General features: G+C 40.9%; 1 protein-coding gene across 1 annotated transcript in view; it reads right to left on the bottom strand.

The window, feature by feature from the left end:
• tfpia (tissue factor pathway inhibitor a) overlaps positions 1–23,353 on the bottom strand; it is a 77,322-nt gene that overhangs the window by 3,966 nt on the left and 50,003 nt on the right. Inside the window, exons 3-5 of the mRNA XM_031296525.2 lie at positions 9,404–9,580; positions 8,407–8,484; positions 7,893–7,952 (exon numbers count right to left, since the gene is read on the bottom strand). Of these exons, the coding sequence (XP_031152385.1) occupies positions 7,893–7,952; positions 8,407–8,484; positions 9,404–9,580 (315 nt within the window). The remainder of the gene's footprint in view (positions 1–7,892; positions 7,953–8,406; positions 8,485–9,403; positions 9,581–23,353) is intronic.

Genomic DNA, 23,353 nt, shown 5'->3' with positions numbered 1-23,353 from the left:
TAGTATCATGTCTCAAACATCCAGTGGCGCCGGCAGGATTCTATTTCACAGTACGCACAAGAACCATCCGCCCGCTGAAGCGGTTTACTGCGCCAGAAAGCAGCTGTTCTTTGATGTGTATGAGAGTGTGCCCCTAGCGTACTTTTATCATATCATAATGACCAGATCATGAAAATATTTCACTGAAGCGTTTTGTAAGAGAGAGAGAGAGAGAGAGAGAGAGAGAGAGAGAGAGAGAGAGAGAGAGGTGGATGCACTCAGAGCAGACAGCTGTCAGAGAGCCTGTACAGAGATGTGAAAAACATGGTTTGTCTGTGTGTAATGTAACTGTAATATTCATGTCTATGTTAACACACATGATTCAAACGTGCTATAGCTCTGTCCGTGGGTTTAGAACATTCTGATTAATAGTGGATACTTCATGGTGGCAGCGGTGAAAGACTCGCTCTGTGCTTGACGTAAGTCTCAGGCGAAATTGTCCAAGGATAATATTGCTATCGCCAGACTGGTGAGTGAGAACTAGGCAAGCTAAGCAGCTAGCGGGAGCAAGCTAGGTGTCTAAGGGGAGCAACACAAGTGTGTGCAGACGCTGATACACGGACAGAATGGCATCACATTTACCGACGATGAACTGGTCCGATCCGGATCTGAGTAAGGCTATCTCTATCTCTCTATTTAGACAGAAAATGTGTCTTTACCTAGACGATGAGGGAATAGAGGACGAAGCTAAACAAGCTAGGAAGATCTGCCGAAGCATCGACGATGAAGGACTAAAAAGACTGAATGCTAGCGGACTCAGCACTGACGACAAGGAAAAGCCTGACGTTCTGTGGAACTTTTTTGAGGGTCAGTTGAAGCTTACCGTGAACTTTAGAATACACACACTCCACCTAATGCAATACAGACAGAAACAGGATGAAAACATCGATGATTCTGTGACCAGAGCCAGAACTTTAGCGCTGAAATGCCAATTTACCGATGAGGAGTTCAACGAACGTCTGATCGAGCTTATCATTGCTAGCACGCCACATGACGCTCTGAGGAATGACCTGTATAGCAAACCTCAAGGCTATTCCTTGGCTGATGTGTTAAATGAAGGAAGGAAATATGAAGCTTTATCAGCAGGGAATGAACAGATAAACCAGCTTGGCCTATATACTTCGGAAAAAGTTCATGCAATACACAGAGGACGAGTATGCCAGAACTGTGGCAAAAACCACAAACTGCGGAAGTGCCCTGCATACAATGACGAATGCTCTGTGTGTGGCGCGAAAGGACACTGGGCGAGATGCTGCAGAAAAAACAGACGGCAACAAAAGCAAAACTCGAATGCAACGAAAAGAAGTAGGTCTTGTCCACCACAAAACAAACACCAGGCAAATAAGAAAGGACACAGGCTACAGCACAAATCCAAAATTGATGTGGTTGACAGTCAAGAGCCAGAAGAAGAATACATGTACCAGACACAATTCCACTCGATCACAATCAGTGAAAAATGCATGTACAGCATCAACAGTAAATCGCCTAGAGAAGAGGCCTACACAACACTGAACGTGAGACCACCTGATGGACCAGGCTATGCACATACACTTCGCCTGAAAATCGACACAGGAGCATCAGGGAACACTCTTCCACTGCACACATTCAGACAGATGTACAGAAGCGACGCACGTGCATACAAAAAACTGAAGAAAAACAACCCAAAACTATCTGCTTACAGTGTTCATGAGATCCCTTGCTTTGGAACCATCAACATTCCATGCCAACACAAGGAGTCCAGATGGATAAACGCCAAGTTCTACGTCGTGGATGTATCAGGACCAGCTGTAGTTGGGCTACCCATGAGTGAACTGTTGAATTTTGTGAGTGTGCATGTGGACACAGTTAAATAAAAAATGGATGACAGCAAGGAAAACAAACAACAAGCAAAACCACTGAAAATAACTACCTGGGATGATCTCAAAAGAGCATATCCGAATCAGTTTGATAAAATAGGAAACTTTAAAGAACTGCAAAACTCATCCTGAAGGATGACGCCGAGCCATTCATAGACCCACCACGGAAATGCAGCATCCACATCAAAGACAAGCTCCAAGGTGAGCTGAACAAACTCGTGGAGCAAGATGTTCTGCGGAAAGTCGAACACCACACTGACTGGTGCTCCAGCCTGGCGTACAGCACAAAGAAGGACGGATCCTTATGGATATGCCTAGACCCACAAAAACTGAATGCCAGCCTGAAAAGATGCCCACACAAGATACCTACGGTCGAGGAACTGAATCCAAAATTCGCAAATGCAGAGGTTTTGACACGAAAGCAGGATACTGGTCAATACATTTGGATGAAGACTTGCAAGTCTTGACAACGTTTCGCACTCCGTTTGGTAGATACTGCTGGAAACGTCTGCCATTTGGACTGAGTGTATCTCAAGATTTCTTCCAGGCCAAGATGGACCAGATTCTGGAGGGGCTTGATGGTGTAGTCAGTATGGCTGACGACATAGCCGTATGCGGAAAAAATGAAGTAGAGCACAACAGGAACTGATGGAACGGGCTGCAGAAGCAGGTATGATGTTCAATAGCGACAAATGCATGATAAAGCAGAACAGTATCTCATTCTTTGGCAACCTGTACATAGACAGTGGCATAAAACCAGACCCTTCAAAAATAAGAGACATACATTATATGCCAACCCCCCAAAACAAGAATGAACTGCACAGATGTGACACATGGGAATGCTAACTTACCTCGCAACTTACATACCAAAGTTTGCAGAGAAAGTGCACACCTTGAGAGGACTGCTAAAAAATGATGCTTTGTGGATATGGGAAGCAGACCATCAGAAATGCTTCGATGACTTAAAATCAGCCATCACAGAGGATGCATGTCTGAAATACTATGACGCCAGCACACCCCTGACACTCGAAGTAGATGCATCACAGAAGGGCCTAGATATAGCACTGGTGCAGAACAATAGGCCCATCGTGTTCGGATCAAAGACTCTGACGGACTGCCAGTCAAGATACAGCAACATAGAATGTGAAATGCTCGCAATAGTTTATGGAATGCAGCGTTACCACACCTACCTGTATGGAAAGATTCACTGTGATAACAGATCACAAACCACTTGTCACTATCTGCTCAAAACCACTGCATGCAGCACCAACCCGACTCCAGCATATGCTGATTAAGACCCAAGGGTACAACTATGAAGTCAAATACCGACCCGGAGCAGAAATGGTCCTGGCAGACACTCTTAGCCGGTTACCAAACCCTGAAAACAGCGGCGTCATTGAGCTGGATGAGCACATAGAGGGGATCGAAACAGAGTTTGAGGATCCAGAGAGGCATACCATCGCCATAATAAACTTCTCACCTGGAAAACAAGACGCTCTGCGTAGCCAAACTGCTGATGACCCAAGGCTCCGTGCGCTGAAGGAATTAATTCGTCAGGGATGGCCTGAAAGCATAAAGGACCTACCTAAAGACCTGCGTCCATACTGGTCTTTCAGAGACAAACTTGCTATAGAGTCAGGAGTCATCTTCAAGGGCAGACAGGCACTCATTCCAGACTCCATGACTGAAGACATTCTCACACAACTACACGTGGGCCACCAAGACAGAAAAAACACACCGGCTGGCAAGAGAGAGTGTCTATTAGACAAAGATGAATGACGACATTGAAAGTATCTGCAGATCATACAGTGTGTGTGCAGAGCATCAAGATGCAAACCCAAAAGTGCCTCTCAAACCGTATGAAATACCGTCCAAACCATGGCAATCAATAGCCAATAGCCGCCACTACATGTTGACTGTAGATAGATACTCAAAATATCCACTTGTAGATGAAATGCCCACTCCAGTATCCAGCCATGCAGTCACACAAAAAAGGCAGAGATACATGTCCTTATTGGGACGACCGGACGAAATCCTGACCGATAATGGACCACAGTACAAGCCTTCAAGGGACTTGTGAAAGAATGGGGAGTAAGACACATCACTGCAGTTCACCCCACTATCCCAAAAGCAATGGATTTATTGAAAGACATGTCCGACACATCAAAGCCATTGTGAAGAAAACACAGCAAAACAAAGGTGACCTCCACATAGCTTTGCTACAAGTAAGAGCGACACCTATTGACAGCAAACTGCCTTAACCTGCAGAACTGCTTTTGGCAGGCCTGTCGCCACCCTACTGCCAAGCCGAGCAGACGCAGGTAAAGAGGTGCTGTGATGAAGGAATACCATGATCGCAGCTGCCGCAGAGAACTTCCGCCACTCCATCCTGGACAGCATGTGACTGTGTGGAACAAAGAGAGAAGGACATGGCACCCAGCAGTTGTCCAGCAAAAGTGCAACGAGCTACGGAGCTACATTGTTCAAACACCAAATGGAAATACGATTAGGCATTGCAGGAGTCACCTACGTGGACCGTACAACACACATATGCAACAGACTGTGAAAAGAATTTGCTTTGCGGGGCCACAAACACTGGATGAAGGCCAGGAGGGTCACAGTGATCAAACACAGACCGCACCATCCTGTGGATCTGAAACAAAAGCACCAGACCCCAAGAGCCCTCAACCAATCCGTACACGATTTGGAAGGGCTGTGGTCAAAACTGAATTCAGTTATTCTTGTATGGTTGATACACAGCTAGAAATGTATTTTCTGATTATCTAGGAAGGTCTAAGCTAAACAGGGGGGATGTTGTGATATGTTATTTGGAACTAGATTACCACCCTAGGCGGAGTGATATGCACTACATGAGTAGCGTAGTCGTACCTGCATGTAAATAATGTGTCCTAAGGTGGAAGTAAAGTTACGGTGGATTTATCCTCAAGTCCTCTCATTGACTCCTAAATATTTCTTAACTTACCAAGAGCTGCTTGGTTTGGGAATAGTTTATTTCCTCTTTGGACACAGGGGTCGACATTACAGCTTCTCCCACTGACACTGAAAGTGTACATCATCGTATAACCACAAGATGTCAGTCTTTGGCTTCAACATAGCAATACATGCTTGGTTGAATGACACCATACTCAAGATGTGTGCCTTCTATACTCCTCTCCCAGCTTTCGTGACTTTGAAATTCAAATGCCCCTATTTAAATTCAGTAGAGAAAAACAAAAGTCACCTGCTATTTATAACTGACATGAACCATTACCATTTATGATCCTCTATAATCTATTTAATGCAATCTCTGAATAATGCACAGCTACTTGAAAGCGTGTTACTTTGATGCCACCATTGTTTCTGAGAGATATCTTTGTGCTTACATGCTGGAGATTGCATCGCAGAAATAAAGAAAATAGATTGAAAAGGAGACGGTGCTTTTGAGGCTAACTCATCCTGACTCTTTCCCTCTCAATATTTTCTGACAAGAGTGAAATTGGATTCTTGAAATTATAACTCTTTGAAGGAGTTGAGGGAAGCAGGCCAGGACGTCCCTGTGCTCTCCTGCTGCGGCACAACAGAGTCTGAGAACACGACAACTGTTATATACTGTATGCTTCCTCACTCCTAATACACAGAAGATTTAGGAAAAGTAGGAACATGTGACAAAGACACTGAGTACGTTTTACATGCACACTAATATTGCACTATTATTCAGAATATGACAATATTCCGACTTTGATACAGGTCATGTAAACAGCATATTCCGGTTGGATATTTTGAATACGGCCTTTTTCTGAATTTAGCATTTTCGGATTAAGTGGGTTGTGCCGGATTCGGGTTTTAGAGGAATTCTATGTACATGTATACAGCACATTTGGAATGTGCATCTTAATCAGGTGAGGTGGGTTGGGCATCTGGTAAGGATTCCCCCTGGGTGCCTCCCTAGGTAGGTTTTTCAGGCACATCCAGCTAGGAGGAGGCCTCGGGGAAGACCCAGGACTAAGTAGAGAGATTATATCTCCACCCTGGCCTGAGGGATCCCCCAGTCGGAGCTGATTAATGTGGCTCGGGAAAGGGAAGTTTGGGGTCCCCTGCTGGAGCTGCTGCCCCCGCGACCTGACCCAGGATTAGCGGATGACGATTGATGGATGGGTGGTCTCAATCAGGATTTTGTTTTGCAGTTTGCAACACTTTATGGCCTCTTGCCTGTTTACATCTTACTGTCAGCTCTGTGCATTGCTATAGTTGTTGTAAACAAACCAACCACCCAACAGTTTGCAAGGCTGCGTAGTAGAGATGCATGCCTAAAAAGAAAAGCCCACAATTCTGTTCGGAAGGAGAAACACAGCTACTTCTAAACATGATCAAAGACTTGGATATCAACAGGTTTTTGTATATGCGCAAACATCGCAACGCCAACCTTTTCAAGAAGCTGGTTGAAGGAATGAAAGAGGGACGCTGTGTTCACACGGTCCAACAAGGGGGGTGGAAAACTTAAAAAAAAAAAAATCCTATTCTATCCTAGCATGTAAACAGGAATATTAGTGCAATATTAATTTTCATTAGCCATGTAAACAGCTTAATCGGTATTCTGTTTTTTTTTCCAGATAAGGGCAAAACCCAGAATAGTAAGTGCATGTAAATGTAGTCAGTGATGCACTTGGTTTCTGCCCTTTGCCTTGCACAACTGAAGCAATTTTCCAAAATGTCTACCATCTACGCATCACTGCATCTTGACTTTTAATTTTATTTTATCACAGTAAAGTGATTGGCCATCAGCATGCACTGGTTTAATAAACGAACTTAATGAAAGTTTTAAGTATAACTCAGAAGTCAGCCGTGGACTGGTTACCACTATGAAGACAGGGTGATTGATTTAATTATGCCTTACAACAGTTAATCTATCCCAAATGTCTGCTCTGAGATTTCTGTAATGAATTAACACTGCATGTACTCCTTCTGCCTTTATGCCTTGGTGTCTGCATTTATATAATGAGACAAAATCTGTTTTTCTCATCTTGAAAGGAAAACCATTTTTTTTTCTTTTCTGGTCAAGGTTACTGGATCAAAAACTGTAATCAGCAACAAAGAAGGCTGATCTCTGATGTTGTTATTCAGACTGAAGAAATTACTTCTTAAGGTGTGTTGTAGTCTGGTACTACATTTCCAGGATAAAGCCTGACATCCTGCGCCTGATGACAGGCTTTGTCCCTCACCTTCCGCTCTCTTTTGGCGCTTACCCACTGCTAGTACCAGCTCTACTCAGCTCGGCTCGACCGTGGTGCCCCGTCCTCCTTTTTCCATTGCAGATTTAGTACCGCCTCATGCGTGAGGCGAGCGTGGCTGGTCGTCATAGCGACGCCACAGGAAACTGCCGTGACCTAAAAAAGGCTTGTAGAGTCGAGGCGAGTCGAGCAGGTACCATGTAATGGAAAAACGCCATTTGTGTTGCCGTTCTCAATCTCAGCTGCTTCGGGAAAGAACAAACTTGGAGCTAACAAGCTACACGCTGACATTTTCTTCAAAGTTTTGAAGAAAATTTCAGCATGCAACAAGGCAGGTCTGCTTGGTTCTTTCTGGGAATGATTTCCAAAGAATATGTTTACAGCATTTACTCTCTAACTGGAACGTTTTGGGACCGATTGGTGGGTACACACGATGATACACTGGTAAGAGCAAATTATGTTTAACCATGTATCCAGCTAATTAAAATTGCTCACCTTTACTGTATTGTGTGAACAGTCAACTTAAATTAATACTGTTTGTGGTGTTTTCTTTCGAGTGCAAACGTTCCACCAAAACAAGTTCTTTTCCGAGACTATTTTTTGTAGAGTCACCGTCGCTGCGTGCCTCGCGTCATGACGCAGAACCATTTCTGCCCCAAACAGCCAATAAAGCAACTGTGCAGACGTCAGCTGTAAGATAGCTAGCTACGCATGCACCAACCGTGTGTATGGTTCCTTTGACATTACATTAACATCCATAATTTCTTACCTTTTGGCTCTCTATTAGCGCCATTCGCTTGCACCTGAGATTCTTTTACCGTCAACTCCCCTGAGAAACAAACATATGTCAGGGGATCAGTCATGTTAGGGAATAGTTCAAAAACATTTTTTCAACACGCTTAATTGCTTTCTTCTCCCAGAGTGCGATGAGAAGAAAGATATGACCCTCATGTCTAATAGTGGTGCAAAACATCTAGCTCTAAAAAAAAAAAAGTAAAAAATGGTATGTCCCAAAATGTTGAACCATTCCTGCAAAAAGTAATTGGACTGCGCATTCTTCGTGTGAGCAAAAAAAAAACCCCAAACCTGAGTTACACATGATTGCAAAACTGAAGACATATTTTACTGTGTGTTTGATGGATTAACTTGAGCACACAGACATTTATCCCATTGAACGGGGTTGATTTGAGTTATTAGAATGATGTCTTAGCAGTTACTTTTTGTTTTTAGACAAGAACAACAAACTTTGTTATACTTGAAGTAGAGTGTGGTGTACAACTTACCAGTTAACGTGGTTGGCTGCACAACACTGGATTTTCTAGCAGACTGTGTGTTGACGTCTGGTGCCTTAGTGGATTTTGCTATATTGTCAAAAAAAAAACACACACATTTGAGACTGGTGTGTCTCCACTGCTATCCACAGAACATAAATCCAAGGAATGCATGCCTATATTTAGAACAAATTTCATTAAATCCCAACGATCAATCATAATTAAAGTAAGTTTAATTTCTTTAGTATCAGACTAGAAAGGGTGTTGGTCTGCAAACTATATAATCTAATGAAACCAGACAGAGTCATCTATCTGAAATAAAAAAAAAAATAGGCTTTTCCTATTGATTGATTGGTACAACATGGGCTGCCTGCAGAATTGGTCACAGTCGAGGGACTTCCTCGTTATTTGCTTTGACAATTTCAATATCTAAATGACTTGTAAGTAGTGCCTAAGTCTGCCATAATTGAGTGTGCTCCGGTCACTTTAAAACGATTTAAATGCAAAATCAAGGTGGAATGTGATTTCATGGTCAGCTAAAATTCATCAAAAAGTAAATTTTCTGAGGTGGAACTGCCTTGATTATGTCACCACTCTGAAACGTGTTTTCATTTGTCGTGCAGCAGCTGTGATCTGGCTGTCCACAAACCCAGAAGTATGTACAGATCACATCTTGCATACGGCTTTGAAGTGAAGGCAGGAGAAGTAATTATTTCCATTTGTCCAAATTTAAAAAGCGAACAAATCTCGGTTCATGTACAGATGACTTGTTAGTCTGAGGTGTAGATGTGTTTGTTCTCACAGTATAAGGCCTTAAAATAATGTGTTTCTTTTTTTAAATACAGTCCATTTTCCACCAAATGACGACATCTTTGACACCTTCACTGCTGCTGAACACAAAACCCATTCAGACATTATTAGTGGTCTTGAATAGAATTCGCAGCTGTCTGGATTGCTTGGGTGTCTGCCAGTCTTCACTGTAAAAGGACAAAAGTTCAACCTGGCCTACCTGGGTTCTGACATTTGGCCTGGCATGCCGCCATGCTCCTGAAATTGTTGGCATTGCCAAAGCAGCCGCCGTAGAAGAAATGCTTGCACTGCTGACTGTCGCTGTCAAAGAAGTAGCGCGTCAACAGCCCTCGGCAGGGGCCAGGAGCCTCGCCTAAGTGACACGGGTTCTTGTCATCTAGGGAAGAGAGAGGGAGAGAACAACTGTTAGAAAATGTTTTCACATTAACCTCTTAGTCAGCATTGTTTGCACTCAGTGGTGATTCTAGACCATTTCAAATGGAGGGGCGAGCCTGGGGCCACATGTGATTTTAGGGGTACCAAATATATTAAGCACAAGTGTTACATACCACCAACCCTCCATAGGTTTGGTTCTACAAAAGAATAACGATGCACATATAACAATACACACAAGAATACTCAGTCAGTGTTAACCTACATGTTATTTATCACTGCAAATGAATAATATCCCCTCTTTTAGGATAAAGGTGGTGTTAAAAAAAATATGAAATATTTGCCAAAGTTAGGGGGGCCAGAGGGGTTGAGGCTAAATATTACAACCCACCCCCAATTGGAATCAGATCCCCTTGGTAGGTGGTCTAAGTACAGTTCGCTTGAAGTCTGCATTGAGGTTCTTTCCAACACAACACGTTTCAGGTTGGTTTTGCCTTTTGCCAATCTATCATAGCCCTGAGTCTCCATCAGAGCTGAAGTGGACCAAAGAGAGAACTGAGTCCTCTTTCAACTAAACTGGCAATGCAAAAAAGAATTGAGTCCCTTTTCTTTGTTGGTCCACTTTAAGATGACTGGTTTTGGTTCATTTAAAAAGGAATATATGTGAAAACACCCTAAGAAAAGACTCCATTAAAGGTTCAGTAAGTTACTTTTATAAAAACAAGTTCTTGTCATATTTGCTAAAACTGTACCTATATCCTAACAGTAGAAAATTTGATGTATAATCTGTGAAAAAAAATCATGTTTCTCTGCCTCCTCATAGTGCCCCTAATGGCATTTACAAGATTCCAACCCGCCCACAGGAGAAAAAACAAAAAGAATCAGAGCCGAGGAGTCTCAAGCGCCATGTCAATCGCTGCGATCAAACTGTCAAACTATAGGCACCGCTGATCAAATATGAATCAAGATTCTGTTACTGCACTGCCTATTTCTAGCCGGCTGTCGGGTCACAGACTTCTCTTGCTTAATAAATAAATATTAAGTGTGTGTGAAATGTCTTTGTTTCTCTTTTCTACCAGTGCACAGTTTTGCTACACATTGCGACTGAGTTATTGAACATAAAAATTTAACTTTCTTTCATGGTTTGTCTGACCAAAAAAAGAAAGTCAGACAGAAGTGCCCTTCAACATCTCACATTGCACATCTGTGAGTCATCTTCACTAGCTTACACTGATCAACGTTACATTTCAGTTTCTGTCGTTTTTGTTCTGAACATAAGCTCCAATGTCTCTCTCTTTGTTTAGAAAGTCAAATAGGAACGAGAATTACTACACACACTGCCTCAATTGAGTTTTCAGGCTCAGCCATTGACAAGCTTTTTGCTTATATATGTATGATGCAAGGCCTTGAGCAGTGACTGATACATTCAAAAGAGAGAAAAAGAGTTCAACGTAGTCCAATGAAATCTTGAAAAGAAAAACCCAAGCAAGAAAACACTTAAATAAGCACATAGTGAGGGAAGATATAGCTCCTCAAAGTGTGTGTACAGGAAATAGGTCCAATAAATGAACCGCAGGCCATGACACACTTTGCAATCACTGGCCACTCGGTCACAGCTCGCCCCCTACCTGTCTCCCCCGGGTTACAGTGACATTTCCACTCCAGTCAGGTTTCAGATTCACTCCCAACCTTCCTCCGAAAGCTCAAAAGTCAACACTTCCAGCAAGAACTTCCTTATGTTCCCCAGTGAACCACATCACCACCTCTGTCAAGTCTTCCTTCTCTGCTGTTTTTAATGTCATATCTCTTTACCTCAGCTCTCACTCCCCACGTTTCACTTCTTAGCACTCAGCATATACTGTATCAGCGATTCCCAGCCAGGGGGACTTCTGCAGTTGCCAGGGGGAACGTGCAAAAAATTGTACAGTAGTTTACCTCATTTGAAAAAAATAGAAATTATAATTTGATTAAAAGAATATATATCTACATAATAAGTCAACCGTAACACCTGAACACTACATGTTGCAGTTATGTAAGAGCGTGTGAAAACTAGTCAACAAGCGAGAACAGAAGATAAGCTAAATGTAATGAAGAACTTCAAATGTATAATTATAAATAACTAGTTAAGAAAAATGACTAAACAGTTGAAATGATTAGCTAAAAGTAATGATGTTGGTGGTTGGATTAATTGTTAAAATAGCTAAGGGACAGTTCGGTATTTATGGAATGGACCACCGGAGGAAAATAGGGGAGGGTCATGTCTTTTTATTTTCTGCTGAGGGGAGGGTCATCCAACATTTTTTAGTCTGGGCGGGGGGGTCACCCAACTTTTTTATTCATGAAAAGAGCAAAATTTCAAAGGGGCTTGTTTGGTGCATATTTATCCATGTAGCTCTCAGTCTCGGCCCCCTAGCAGATGGTCTGACCGCATACGCAGAGTTTGCTGGGGGGGCAGGAGGCACTGCCCCCATGGTGGCTCAAACGGGTAATTGCATTGTTTAAAAAATTAGTGGAATAATAATAATAAATAATAAAAAAATGATTACCTGGCTGACGATGGGAGCAGCAGAATGCAAAAAAACGAAAGTTACTGTTGCACTAGTCTGGACATCTTGCCGTGCCAACCTTGCAATAAAGGTTTCCTAAATGCCATGTATATAAATGTGATGTCAGCTTACTAATTGATTGCGGGTTTTGTGTAGATTTGGACTTTTATACGTTTATTCCACTTTGTTTAAACAGCGAAGTGGAGAGGCCTCGTTCACCTGTTTGGAGCTGGCTGGTGAATGTGACGCTCGTATCGACCTTGCTGGATACACCGTATCATTTACCTTTTTGTGGATCTACTGATCGCTGTGGATTACTTTTTTTTGTGTCATTAGATTACGGCAAAATACGGATCTTTTTTCCCAACGTGTCTTAACGTTTTATGGTGTGACTGCGCTTGGTTTCTGCGTTTGGAGAGGCATCTCAACAGACTGTAGGTCCAACACTGATTGTTCACCGTTACATTTTAGTTGAATTTAAGCGTCTGTCTATTGAGTTCCAAAACAGCCGTGCCGCGATTGGATTTCATAAGGGCGAATTGTTAAATTGTTACAATGTAACTTAAAAACTTTAAAAATAAACATATGTGTTTTGGAATATAATGTTCAGCTTCGGCAGCTTTACCTATGTGCTAAAATATACAATGACGATAGTGACAAGTCCATAGCAACCAGTGTTGAATTGGTTATATCCCAGCGTCTTTTGCTGAATGGTGTCAATGTTTTATTGTTTTATATCATGTGAATACTAGTTTACTAGAGGAGTAACTTAGTATTTGAAGTAATGCAGTAATGCATGAAGTTTGCATTTAGTTTCCATGCTTACTGTGTTTCCACAACAATGTTAGTGAGTAAATCTACTGAAATGGCCACCACACCATAACAGAGGAGTGGGATGTGTAAGATGAGAATGCAGAGGTTAACTCCTGTACATCATGGCTGTAAAAATCAAATGGTGTCTGTGCTTCTTTGCTAAGTGCAAACTTGCATGCAAGGGGAGGGTCATGCCTTTTTTTCAAATTGTTTTGGAGGGTCATGGGAAAATTATTAATGACAAGGGGAGGGTTACGTCTTTTTAGGTTAGAGGCCACAAAACTCCTCTGGTGGCCCCTTAATTAAATAACGAACAGTCCCTAATAGTAATGAATAAATGGTAGAAATAACTAGTTAAAAGTAATGGGATGGCTCTTCCTTTAGATTAAAGTAGCGTTTTGTTGTAATTTGTTACAAATCACCTGCTAATAAAGTCTAATAAGATCAAACTATGGTACTGTTCTGGTCTCATATGTCGCTAATTACCCATTAATAAGGATGTAACTGGGAAATAAAGATGCAATGTGCCGGCAGCTTTCATGTTACTGTGGTCGGATAGTGACATGCATTAAATGTTCTTAAAGGGTAACTACGATTTTTTTCAACCTTGTTTTCCTATGTTTTTGAGTCTAAGTGACTGATGGAAACAACAATCTTTAAAATTAGTCCAGTATTAAGCGAGATCGCTGCAGTCGGCAGCGGCAAAACAAGCTACAATGTAAGTTAATAGGGTGATTGTCCAGCTTGTATTTACCTTCACAAAAGTGCTCCTTTTGCCACCGACAGGCTCAGATTAATATTCAAAGTGTCTGACAACACCCTTTACAGTTACTCTTTAGGTGTCGTGGGAGTAGAGCATTGATGAAGCATGTATTAAGTATATATATTATCCTATTAATAAGGCTATTCACCACCTACAAACACCACTGGAACCAGGCTATGAAGATTGTGTGAAGGAGCGACCAGAGGTGACTCAACATGGTTTGACATTACTGTAACGGTAGTTTTCTCTATATATACAGTATATACATAAATAAGCAACAAATGACAATAAAAGCCTATGCCCAATATTTGGCTACTAATTAGAGTGTAATTTGGTGTAACAGTGACTAAGTATGGTGTATTTTGGGTTTAATATGGCAATATATATAGTTTCTAATTACAGCTTAATTTAGCTGTATGGTGTCTAATGCTATCTAACGTTATCAGCCTCCATGTAATCAGGGTATAACTGTGTTCTTTTTCTGTCTAAAAAAGATCAAGTTTTTCTAGTTTAGTTTTAATTTGATACAAAGTCAAGCTTTTTATATCCTATAATGAACTAAATACAGCATCATTTAGGTGCATGGTGTCTAATAAGTATAAGTATAACTGCTCATTTACTGTCTAGTTAAGGCTACATTCTTTCTAGTTTGGTCTAATTTGATACAAAGTGTATGTCTTATTGGAGTATTGGCATCAGGGCAGCTCTGATCTCAATTCGGCATCTTTTATTGTTTAAGGTTGATGTATAGTATGTTGTTGTAGTACAGTACTACATTCTTGTTTCCTGTTTGTCTGTGTTTACTTGATGGCAATTGTTACCATATGACAATCCAAGCTGTAGGCATTTGGAAGGGAAATGTAAAAGTGAGAGATTATTTGTACTTTAAATCTGTCATACAAACTGGATTCAGACTCTGTTTAATCTGAAATCTGTAACTTCAAATGCCCTCGCCTTCTGCAGCGTGGAGAACTCGACAGCGGGGTTGTCGTGCAGGGTTGTCAGGAACCCTGCTGTTTATCTGAATAAGCCGTCACCAAACCTAAAAAAAATATACAAGCTAGTGACAACCTCATGCTTGATTTGAGTCTGTGACACAATCACAACCATGGTGTAAAATGCATCACTTTCAGTGGACTAGCTCACTTTCAAACACACTTTATTGGCATTGTCAACGAAGACAGGTGCAACCTGACAAGCTGTGACAGCTGAGTAGAGTGGATGTATCCCACCATGGAAAGTGTACAGTAATGGGTTGTATGTTACACACCTAGTCTATATCCACGACGTTCCACTTCTGGGGTTGCTCCGGTTCCGCCGGAAATTCCGCCAGATGTCACTCTTTTCGGCCGGATGTCCCGTTACCTTCCGCTTTCTTTGTGTTGGCGTTCTAACCTCCGGTGGATTTCTGAGGACTATGGTTAACTGCTCCTCAGATCTCTGCAGGGTAAATCCAGACAGCTAGCTAGACTATCTGTCCAATCTGAGTTTTCTGTTGCATGACTAAAACAACCTTTGAACGTACACATGTTCAACCAAAAACAAGTTCCTTCCCACCGTGGCTCCGTCTGGCGCTTAACACCGCCCAAGACAATTGTGATTGGTTTATTTTCAATTAAATTAAATTAAATTTTATTTATAGTATGAAATCATAAGTTATCTCAAGACATTTTACAGATAGAATAGGTCTAGACCACACTCTATAATTTACAAAGACCCAACAATTCCAGTAATTCCCCCAAGAGCAAGCATTTAGTTTGACAGTGGCGAGGAAAAACTCTCTTTTAGGGAGAATCCTCGAGTGGTGACGGTGCCAGTTGGGGTTATGATGAACAGTGGCAAATATAGTCACAATAAAGAAAATGGAACTATTACTAGACATATTAGTTGTAGTAGTTCATGGCGTAGCAGGGCGTTACAGGGTGTAGCAGGGTGTAACAGGGCACTGCAGGGAATAGCAGGGCACTGCAGGGAATAGCAGGGCATAGCAGGGCACTGCAGGGCACTGCAGGGCATAGCAGGGCATAGCAGTGTAGGCATAGTGATACAGTATTTTAAAGAAATGGCAATAAACCAGAGCACGTTTTTCTCCCATCCTGGAATGCTGTGAGGACTAGCCAGACCCTCCTCCGCAGCACTGTGGAGGAAGGTCTGGCAATGCGAGACTATGTTTACAGTAACTAGTGCAACACCCGTGAAAACATGCCTGTTGGGATCTAAACAACTTCACACTCGACACTGCGCGTTCTTGGGTCCTGAGTAGGGCTGTGCAATTAATCGAACTTCAAATTACGCTCCTAACGATCACGTAAACAATGGAATCAATAAAAACAATTATTTTGCAATGCGAGACTACACCACACCAGACACACGCCAGACCTTCCTCTGCAGTGCTGTGACAATAGGTCTGGCAAGGTGGTACTCCACAGAGAAGCATATTTACAAAAATGTCGAACTTTAGCATTAAGCTGTAACTTTGTATCCACCAGCTTCTGTAAGATATGCAGCCATCATGGGTTTACAAGGAACGAAGACAAAAAAATTGCTGATTGTAATTTACTGGTTAACAAGCTGACAAAATGTATTAGCCTTGTTAGAGGCTAAAGTAGAACTCTGCTGAGACTTCTGACTAAACACGTGTCCCAACAGCTGCCAGAGGACGCCTTACACCAGCTACACACTCACTATCTGGTTTATCTGTTATCTGGTATTTGAAAAACCACACTCTACTGAAGGGTGACCGTGATTAGAAGGCCATCATTGTGACATCTAAATACATTTTGGGAGGTGACTTTGACTTAAAAACATGGCCAACGAGATGTGTCAAAGGGTACTCTAGCACTTTCTCTAGAGCAATGCGGTAATGAATAATTCAGAAACACAATTCCCTATCAACGCTGTTCTGTGAAGGTGGAAGAGGTGATTTTTGTTTTGAGGAGAATTATCGGTCAGCTCTTCTTTCTTTTATGCGCTGGGTGTGAATCACACGGCCCATTGTTGCAGAGAGTTTTGGCTGCTCTCCAGGGAGAACCTCAATATTTCAGCCAAACAGTTTTCAACATTTAAGAAGCTCAGATGATTGTGAGGGGGAGAGCCTGCTTTGTGTATGAAACAATGCATGTTTTCACGGTTGCTATTTGTGTCAAACCTAGAAAGATAAGATTTTAGGACAATGTACAATGAATATATTGTACACTGAACATGTCTAGACTATACTTTGTCTCACCCCATCCCTCCCTTATCTCTCACTGGCTCAATTCCCCCCCCTGCCTATTTTCTTCCTTCAGTTTTATTCAATATATCTCAACATATTTTGGAAGGTTTTTTATTGTTTCTGCCTCTAAAAATGCTGACACCATTTTGGCCAGGCCTCCTGCAGGAAAAAAAAACATGACTGGTCACTAATGGAATAGAAATTTTAATAAATGAACTCAGGCGTGAAAAATAACAGCTGCCATGACAGACATAATGCAATCCCATAGAACAGAGATCTTCAATAGGGGGTCCGGGACCCTTAGGGAGTCCTCAGAGTAACTGCAGGGGCCCCCAAGTTAATGTTTAATCTTTTTTTTTTTTTTTTAAAGTTAATATACAGTGTATGAAAATATACATAAACATGAGCCCAACATATTATGAGGAAAGATAAATCGACCTATTTGTGATTTGTTTTTAAATGTGCACATTGATGACAGCTTACTGTGCGTGTGTGTGTGTGTGTGTGTGTGTGTGTCTGAAGATGTGTCAGATGTTGTTGGGTGAACATACAGATGCTTGCTTTTATGTATGTGTGTTTTTTAATGTTACCTGTTGACTGTCGGAGCAGTCGATACAAGAAAATGTTCTGTGTGAACAGACAATAAAGTTTTATCTTATCTTATCTTATCTTACTGGCCTGTAGGTAAGATAGCCATCCCCACATACTAAACTTAAGGATTCACTGTGCTACATGTATGTTTAACTTTAAAATATGATGTAGTCAATGATATGATATATGATGTCAACAATTATTTTAATAGCTTAGTATTGTATGCACCTAAAAAGGTATGTATAAAGGCTTTAGGTCGCCCTACCCATTATTGTAGGCCCAGTTTTATATGCAACTTCATTTTATACAATATATGTAATACATATATTCCATCTCTCTTTTAGCTAAGGGGTCCTTGGCTTAAAAAAAGACCCCGGGCATAGAAAGACACTAATCTCAGCAGCAATAACAGCCTATCCATATCTCCATAAAAAGAACTATTACATTTCTAAATGCTTTGTTATGATGTTGTTGTTTGCAAATTGTAAAGTGATACAGTATATATACATACATCTGGTGGGATTAGAGCACAAATGTGACAGAGGGTTAAAGATCCATGTTTACAGGCTGAGCTCTGAGGAGAGAAATATGAGTTTGTTATCTCATTTCTTTTCTATTTTTTTTTTTTACTCACTTGTACAGAGACTGTCTCGGTGATGTCATTTAAATAAACCTAAGTTGATGTTGAAGTTACAAAATTAGGCTCACATTTTCCCAATCCAGCCACAATCTGCAAAGTTCTGCCACCTAAAGCAACATCGTGTTTTTTGTGCTGTCCTTTCCCTTTCCCTTTTACTTACTTTTTCTTTTCTTTTTTTTCTTTTAACAATGTCTGTGCTCACAGACTGAGCATAAGCCCTGAGCTAAGGACACAAAAAAGTGCAACTGTCACAGAGAAACACAGTTGTTTGTGTCTCTGACCTCTTCAAGCAGAACTGTGGGGGAAAGCAGACCAAAAGAGATACTTTGGGACACAATGTTTATGACTCGTTGGGGTTTCAGTAAAAAAAACATCAGGGCTGGAGAGCAAAAGCCTTTTCCAGAGAAAGAAGAAAAAAAGTTTCCCAGACAGTATGTTCCTCACATTGGTTTGTGACCTTTACGAGAACAGTCTTGTTAAGCTGTCCGTGGCTGTGTAATGACGTGTGAGGAATATTGGAACAGTTTAACGAATCATTCAAATAAGAGTGTGTCAACTAGCACTTCTTGTAATGTGTGCTGTTTGTGGAGTTAAAAGGTCCCTGATTGGATGATAACAGCCCTGCTGCAGGATGGGTGAGATAGCAGGGCGCAAAAATACACTGGCCCTTGAGATCTGCTTTCTGTAAGTTACAAGTGTGATGACATTTTCAAATGTCGGCGGGTGTTAAATAAAGCCCTTCTTAGAGAAAGTCCTTCTTCTTCATGTTAGTGAATCACAGAGGTAAGAACCCAATGCATGCATTTACGTATTACATATAAAGAAACATTCAACATCATAAAATCTGTCACAATCATCGGAAATTAAAAGACTGTTGTAAATGAGGTTTTATCTTAAATCAATTGTCAAAGACTTAATAACCCAGAGAAGATCAGTGTGACATTCATTTGACTGCAGTGGAGCTCAAGGCTAACTAATATTCTCACTAATGGCTTCATTTGTTTGCAGCGATATCAGTCATGTCTGTTGTTTATAAAAAATACAGCTGTGGCCATAAACTGCATACTGATTGTGTGTATTAACATACTGCTCTTTGTAGTGTACTGTTTTTGCAGTAAGTATCCAATAAACTATGACACTTTATGCTTAAAGGCAATGATAATATGCGACTTTGGAGTGACATTGTCATTTAAACTTTACAATAAGAAAGAAAAATATTTTTCTCAAGATTTAACAGTTAGTTTCTTTTTTCCCTTTTCTTTTTTGTTTTGTTTTCTGAGATCTTCCTGTAACTGTACCACCATGGATGTATTAAGGAGAAGTGGATATACTGCGCATAGAGAAGGCACCCCATTCATTCCTATGAAAGTTTCTCGCCGGGTGCATACGATTTTTTTTAAAAAACGCCTCACGCTTCTGCATTTTGCCCCAGCACCATTCCAGGGAGCCTGTTCTCACCACCATCTGCAATCTGTTTGAATTCTGATTTCCTTGTGCATTGCATTGTGGGACATTAATGTCAATTGAGTGCAAATTCCAAAATCAAGCAATTTTTAGTATGCATATACTAGCTGTTTCAAGCGTACTTAAAAAAGGTGCCTGGTGTAGTTTTCTTGTAAACAAACAAAATTTACTGTATGTTTACATTCAGTGTTTCTTACCAAAACATATTGTGTGTATCCTTGAGGTCTAACAAAAGTCCTTCTTCATAAAACAAATGTGTATTTTAAAACCAGGGGCCTGTTTCACAAAACCAAGAGAAGGGATTAAGCCGGGATTTCCCCGTTATCCTGGATGAATTTAGCCTTGACTCGGTTTCACGAAAGTGGAGGCACATAAATCACCATGGAGATTTATTCTGTGCAACTAGCCTGCTCCTGACCAGGCTAACAGCCAGGATTTATTAATCCTGGAGCCTTTTCTGATCACCCAGCAGTGGTTTTACCCTATTGTTATCAGCCTGCATTAAAATACAACAAGTGCATATTGCTGTTCATTTAAGTACTGTTATTATTTAAAGTTGTGACCATTATTTTGTTTTATAATTATTCAAGTGACAGTTACTGTTATATTGCTGTATGAAGACTGCTGTTCATATTGTTGTTAGAAGTTTGATGAATATATTATGACAGTTGTTGAGATAATTAGAAAAGGCTGATAACATTTCAAATGTGTTTTAAATGAAGTCTGTTACTAAGGGCAATACATACAATGCTGTACATTTCTATAGTGGACCAATGCACCTTGAATTATTTTAGTTGATTCATTTTTTTCAATTCTTTAACAATAAGGATCATGTTTGTTCCACTTCCATGTGCATTGTATTTGGCATTCTTAGCACACAATTTGTGTTGTCCCGTAAACTGGGACTATAATTTGGGAGGATTGTACAATTTTAAGAACATATCCTAATTGTACAATCCTTCCAAATTATAGTCTTAGTTCACTGGACCAGTAACTATATAGTAATGTAGGCTACTGTACATTCATGTAACAACAGGGAGAGGACACCTCAATAGTTTCTGACCTTATATTTTGCTTTTAGTCCTTTCTTCAGTGTCTTTATTTTCTATGTCCATATATAGAAGGGAGCAAGGCATATAATATGTAGAGAAGGAAACTCGTCCTCTATAAAAAATAAAAAAAAACGTGAGAAAAAGTGTGGCAGATAATAGCGGACCGACTGAATGATAGTCTAGAAATATACATTGATGAACTACTGCTCTTAACTGAAACCATTCAATGAGTCACTGTCATTTGCAAAAACGAACAGTTGTACACTGCATTAAAAGCGAGCAATGGAAGTTAATATGACTTAGGAAATTCATATTTTAGCCCATGAGAGAGAGGGAGGAACAGAGTGAAAGAGATATTTACGCATCATATTCTAGCGTACCATGAAAATTGATCTTCATGGTAAATTTCCTGAGTAACATTATCTTCTGCTTACTTTTAAGGCAAAGAGTACAACGGTTAATTTGTGCAAATGATTAGTAGCCTAATCCTTGAATGGAATGATTATGACGGTTTCAGTTCAGAGCAGTGGTCAGTTAATGTATATGTTTAGGCTGCTTACGCATTCAGTTGGTCCGTGATCGTCTGCTACGCTTTCTCTCGCTGTTTCTTTACAGCGGCCGTGTTTCTTTTCTTTTTAGGCAAATAATGTGTTTCACGTCATCATACTTCCACAAGAAGCTGCTGCTCACTCTGTATAAAGTATGAACAATGCGTATTCTCCATTTTGGCATCAGTAAATCTGTGATCGACCTCGCGGTCTTTTGAGGAAAGCCGTGGACGCGCATCTATCTGAATTACTTCAGCCTGGCTCAACCTAGTCGCTCCTCCTCAGCCTGGCTTGGCCTTCGTGAAACGCACCAAGCCAGGATGCACAGATTAGACTAGGTCAAGCCGCGCTTTATCAGTTATCCTGGATTTATATATTCTGCTTTTGTGAAACAGGCCCCTGCATTGTACATCTACTGTATGTTTACTTGCTCGCAGTCTTTTTCTTCTCTTCGTCTTTTGCGGCGCTTCTTGCGTATTACCGCTAGGTTTGCACGATATTGACAAAATGTTATATTGCGATAATGAGCATGAATAATGCGATATTGATATTCATTTCGATATCCTTAAACACATACAGAATAGAATATCGAAACAACAGGTTTTTTCGTACAACACAAGGCTTTATTTAAACTGACAGTACAACCTAATTCAATAAAGATTTTTTTGGGGTTATTACTATGCACCCATCGCCCCATACCACACTCGCTTCGCAGTTCGCACTCACTCGTTCTGTCCTTTCGCTTTTCGCTTCTTTCGCTGTCTCTAAATCCCTCTTCACTCACGCTGTCCAAGTGGGCACGTGTGACAGGGCTACTGGCCAATGACATATGCGGGCTCTAAATTGATCACAACACACAGCCACCAGCGCATCTCTTTAAAAGATAAACGGAATGTTGCCTACTTTTCGGGACATTTTTTATATTAATATTGCACAACGTCATATTGCAAAAACGATATTCAGTCGATATATATCGTGCACCCCTAATTACCGCTGGGAACAGGAATGTGTGAAGCGTATCCCGGGTGCTCGTGTGTGTGTGTGTTTGTGTGATACAAACAAAACAAGGACAGACACTTTTTCAGTGTGGACTCACTACAGTACAACAGTAGCCAAAACCTGCCTAGAATTAGTACGTAGTAAGGAATTTAGTCTTTCTCTCCACATATATATATTTCTTAGACAGTTTATTTCTTTAGACAGTTTATTTCTTTTTATTGCTTTTTCTAGTGTTGACTTTGGCCACTGAGCTAAAGTCACCACCGAGCACAGTAAAAATGGATACGCACGTGGAAGTGTGTTCAATTTAGATAAAGCCCAACATTGCTAGGTGTTATGCCGTGCTGCAAACATTACCTGCTTTTTTTGTTCAACCGAGAACTAATAAAAACTGTTGTAAAAACTGCCCTTTAAATGCCATGGAACAAATGCTTTTAAAATAAGTTTTATAGCTCTGTTTAATGCAGTGTCGTTTTCTTTATGATCAAAAAGCAGCAGGTTTCTTACTCTTGAGTAAGACTGTACACTCACCAGCTTTAAGATCCGACAGTCACCATCATATCTCTGTCCAAGCTGTTTTATTTGATGCCACCTTTGGATCAGCTGGAGCCTGAAGTTCCACACCTCCAAAGGTTTTGTCTTTACAGTGCAGAGTTGTTTGTGTGGAGACTGTCGACAGGACATAAAATGGAGGCACCTACTGCATATGGCGATGCCTGCAGGATGCACATTCATGCCTGATCCTCTTGTCTGACTGCATTATGCATCCCGTGGCATGCAATAAGAAGATGAAGGTTATTCCTTGCCAGTGGGAGAGAGCACTTAGTCACACCACAGAATAACACGCCATCTAAATACTTGGATCAATGAGTCATTGCTTTCATGCGAGGGCATATTTCACGTTGAACAGACAAGCTTATTTATTAAAGGTGTGTCGTTTTTTTGCTATATGACAGATACAACGCATTCTTGTTAACGGGTTCGCATGATATCGTATGAAAACCTATGCACACCAATTCATTATGATATCCTACAAAATTAGACGACTGCTGGGGTGTCACGTGACAACCGGTCAACTTTAACGGTCTTTACAGTTAAATTTAGCCGAGAAAAGGTTACTGTCAGCCGCGTACCGGTCACCGTGAGT

This window comes from Sander lucioperca, chromosome 8 (assembly GCF_008315115.2).
Source record: "Sander lucioperca isolate FBNREF2018 chromosome 8, SLUC_FBN_1.2, whole genome shotgun sequence".
Classification (NCBI taxonomy): domain Eukaryota; kingdom Metazoa; phylum Chordata; class Actinopteri; order Perciformes; family Percidae; genus Sander; species Sander lucioperca.
Note: the sequence above shows the minus strand (reverse complement) of the source record. Positions and strands in the feature narration are given on the sequence as shown.